Below are 4,320 nucleotides of genomic sequence, written 5' to 3'. Positions count from 1 at the left end.
TTTGGATCTGTGTGGCAGCAGCAATATACAGTAAATAAATCAATAAATCCATTGCTCTTGTCTCCTCTGAGGCTGGGACTCTAAACAGTGTTCTGTGCTCAACTGTGCAGCCAAAGACAGAACAGTTAGCATGCTTTGCTCAAACTTTTGCCGTGGCATTAGAGCTGCTACACCGTTGTCACTTGCGGAATCAAAATGACAGCGCCATGGCTTCAGGTTTTTTAAGGTATCTAATATTTTTATACTTAATTTCCATGATCTAAATATTGTTAAAAATTAAAAGTTTGTTGTCATTTGGAAGTGTGTAGGCCTTCTTGCATTATTATGCTGTTACATTATGATTATATATTCAGTGGCATAAAATGGTCTTTAAAATGACAATAATATCGCTTATAACAATTATTTCTGGGGCAATATATATCGCACAACAAAAGGTTGTTATCGTGACAGGCATAGCCACTGTCCTCTTAGGAGTGTTAATGTAGTCAGTAAAATGACAGAATGTTCATTAACAGAGATTTTTTTTGGATTATTATTATTTTGTCTATGATAACAAAGACGAGGTGAAAAAGCTCATCATAGTGATAATTAAACAATTTCAATTAAAACATACTGACGAAAAATATAACACCAAAAATATTAACAATGCACTAACAATACTTCTTAAGGAAAAATCTAGCAATGTGATTCTTTAAAATAATCATTTAAAAATCCTAGACTGCCTGCTTAATTAACTTATGCATCTTTTACAAAATATTAAAATGTTAATATTAATATATATATATATACACACATTATAATGTATAACTTACAGTTATACATTAGGGCACATTTAAGTTCTTTAAAAAAATCACTAAACAATTTTTCTTCATTGCTCCAAAATAAACAAATGTTTACATTTTATTAATATTTGTTTTACTATTTGGGAGGGCAGTTCCTAACGGCAGTTCATCAAAGGAGGGTTTATCTCAAATTAATAAGTTTGCAGATTTTTTTTCCCTTTTTTTGACAAAAGTCAACTTTTTAAGTGTATGAAAAAAAGAAAGAAAACAATTTGTTTAGGTTGATTAAGTGTATTAAACTTAGTTGTACTGACTTTTTCATGGATTTTTGCTGAGCCAACATAAAACCAGTCTTTTTCAAGTTGGGTTTTTTACAGTGTAATGTGGTCTGATGATTCATGAGTGACCATGCTTTTGGATTACCTAACATGCCCAAAGTCGATAGCAGGTAAAACTGAAGCTGTCATGAACCCGATGTCTCATACTCTGCAGTTATCCTTATTGTTGCCATTTAGTTACTGACAGCTTTCCCTATACTTGCTCTGTGTGTGTAGATATATACCAGCTACATAGACCTGCTGTACCCTACAGAGGACAGGATCGAGAGACTCAGAGACGTCTACTACTTTAGCTGTGACTGCAAAGAGTGCAAAACCAAATCTATGGTATGTGGAATGGATGGACAATACACAATACACAATCTAATTCAAATGTCTGTCTGAAGATTCCTCATCTATAAGGTAAAAATGTGTATTCATCACATGTACAAGAGAGATTGTAGTATATTACATATTGTTTTGTTTTATAATATATGATTATAATATAATATGTAGATCATATAATTTTGCTCTTGTGGTTTTGTAGGATGTGGAGAAGATAAAGGTGCGGAAACTGAGTGACGAGATCAGTCAAAAGGAGATCAGGGATATGGTGCGTTATGCTCGGAATGCCATGGAAGACTTCCGCAGGGCCAAACTTGAGAAAAATATCCTTTTTGACCCTTTTGACTTCTTGTAGTGTGAAATTGCATAATTGCTTGATTGCTTCATTCTTAAATCTGTCAGTCACATATCCAAAATATTATTATTTATTGTATAATTCATTTTTCTTTTGAATGTTTGCTAAGTCAAGCATCACTATTACTTCTGCCTACAGGGTTGTGATTTAGGAGTGATTTAAACAAACCTGTCACTTTTTTAAAACCTCAGTGTCACAAATGATGTGGCTTTTTGAAGAAGTGTTGCTTTCATTTGTCCAAAAGCATATCTAGAGACCGAAATATTAAATGAATATGGCCACTTAGATCAGCTTTGCAACATCCTAGCTACCACCCAGAACACCTTAGTCCACCACTGATGTTTAGTCAAAGGTCATTTTGGGTTTATTGAATCTTGACTCGTTCACGTCCCCCTGAGCTTCTAGAGATGTGTGAGCTCAGCATTGACAAGATGAGCCCTGTGTTTGATGACGCTAACATCTACGTCCTTCATATGATGTACCAGGCCATGGGCATCTGTCTTTTCATGGAGAATTATGATGGGGCAGTTAGATATGGAGAAAAAGTCATGAAGCCATACACGTAAGAACACACGCATTCATAAATTGTGTGATATTTATGCATATGCCAACATATTAACGCCTGCTTTTTATCTGTAGTGTCCTTTACCCAGCATTCTCTTTAAATATTGCATCTATGTATCTGAAGATGGGCAGACTCTACATTGCTCTGGACAGGAAGTCCACTGGCATAAGTGCCCTTCAAAAGGTACAAACTCCTGCAAGACTGGCCCTTATGTCATTCCAAACATGTATAACTTTCTCTTGTGGAATGTAGCACACAAATCATACTTTTTTTGGTCCTGTTTTAAACTTTTTGGAGCATGATAGCCCCAGTTCCCACTCATTTTTTTTGTGTGTTCCATGGGAGAAAGTGTAGAAAGCCTTAAATCGTTGTGGTGCAAAGTAATGTGTCAGTGGTTGTTCCCAGTGTCAACAGGGTTATATGCGTTTATAATGACATTAAGGTAAATGTGAGAGTAAATGATTTATACTATGGCTTTTAAAATATATATATATATAACAACAGAAACTAAAAAGACCTTATTAAGACCTTAACATTTTTAAATGAACTGCTTAAAAGTGCTCATACTCTCCCAGGTTTTAGGACTACAGACAAAAGTATTTTTTATTTGTTTGTTTGTTTGTTTTTCTACTCTGTAAATGCCAGAAGTGATTGATAATTCTGTTTGTGTTACAGGCATTGGCCATCATGGAAGTTGTTCATGGAAAGGACCACACATATGTAACGGAGCTCAAACAAGAAATGAGAGGGGAATAATGTAAATAGTGTGCACTGTTTAAGATTGTACTCGAATTTCACTTTATTAAAGTAAACAAATGGAGAGACTTTCTTCAGTAATATGCTTAAGGCTGATAAAGCATTTCTGTACAAGATATAACTCAGAAAGAAGTGCAAGTGTAACAAGTGTGCAAAAAGGGAAAACAAAATAAGTAATTCATATCATTTAAGCAACTGGGCAACAGTAACAGCAGATAAACAGACAAACAGAGCAAAGATACCATAGTCATACAACTGAGCAGACATCGATGCACACATCAGAAATCACGGAGGGACAGGCGCAAGAAGAATTCTAGCAGGAAGCAAAAGAAAAGAGAGATCTTAAACAGCTATGCTTCAACTCAGCACCACACACATAATCTGGAAAACCAGAAGAGAAACAGACTGATACAAACAGTAAAACGACTATAGGAAATTTTCTTAACCAATCAAATTTGAGGACCGGAACTATTTTCTGTATAAATAGTCTATGTATTAATTTCATTTTTGATTACAAACACCAGTTGTTATCCCCCGGCCTCTGCTCACTCTAGGCCGCCGCCGCTCACTCTAGGCCACGCTGTGTTTCGTTGTGAAAGCAAAACTACTTTGTTTGGCCTTCCAAAAATGGACACGACTAGAAATCAGTGGTTAACAAGGGACAGGTGATGCAAATGAACCAATAAACGCTAGACGGCAAATCACAAGGCACATAGAAACAAACAAAACAGGGCCATATGCTCACACAAAACATGGCTTCAAGCAAAGTGACACATAAAATACATAAAGTCACTGCCCCAGTTTCTCTTGCTCCAAATTAAAGGCCACTACACAGTAAAACATTTTTAAAGATAAAATCATCTGGATTTTAATGTAAGGTGACCAGACGTGCCACTTCCCGGGGACGTCTGGTCACCTTATTTTAATGATGATTATTCATTATAATTACATGATTTATATAATTACTACCCCATTAAACAAGCCATTGTAGTTTAATAATTATTATTAAGCTTCTATTTTAAATGTATATAAATATATACAGATAATATGCAAGGTTTAGAATCAATAGATAAAGCTTTAAACATGACTACATACAAAGTCTCTGTATACCTATATTTACTATCAACTATATAAACTAACTTCACAACTTTCACTTGATGTTGTGGATTTGATTAGAGTAATATTAGTCAGGAATGTTTA

The 4,320-nt window shown here is 34.9% G+C and overlaps 1 protein-coding gene across 1 annotated transcript in view; it reads left to right on the top strand.

Moving 5' to 3' along the window:
- The window catches only part of smyd2b (SET and MYND domain containing 2b), a 13,280-nt gene extending 10,069 nt beyond the window's left edge, over positions 1 to 3,211 (top strand). Inside the window, exons 8-12 of the mRNA XM_016542611.1 lie at positions 1,337 to 1,447; positions 1,647 to 1,767; positions 2,187 to 2,361; positions 2,439 to 2,547; positions 3,040 to 3,211. Coding sequence (XP_016398097.1) covers positions 1,337 to 1,447; positions 1,647 to 1,767; positions 2,187 to 2,361; positions 2,439 to 2,547; positions 3,040 to 3,120 — 597 coding nt within the window. The 3' untranslated portion in view covers positions 3,121 to 3,211. The remainder of the gene's footprint in view (positions 1 to 1,336; positions 1,448 to 1,646; positions 1,768 to 2,186; positions 2,362 to 2,438; positions 2,548 to 3,039) is intronic.
- The last annotated feature ends 1,109 nt before the right edge of the window (positions 3,212 to 4,320 follow it).

This window comes from Sinocyclocheilus rhinocerous, unplaced genomic scaffold (genome assembly GCF_001515625.1).
Source record: "Sinocyclocheilus rhinocerous isolate Xijiao unplaced genomic scaffold, SAMN03320098_v1.1 scaffold819, whole genome shotgun sequence".
NCBI lineage: Eukaryota > Metazoa > Chordata > Actinopteri > Cypriniformes > Cyprinidae > Sinocyclocheilus > Sinocyclocheilus rhinocerous.
Note: the sequence above shows the minus strand (reverse complement) of the source record. Positions and strands in the feature narration are given on the sequence as shown.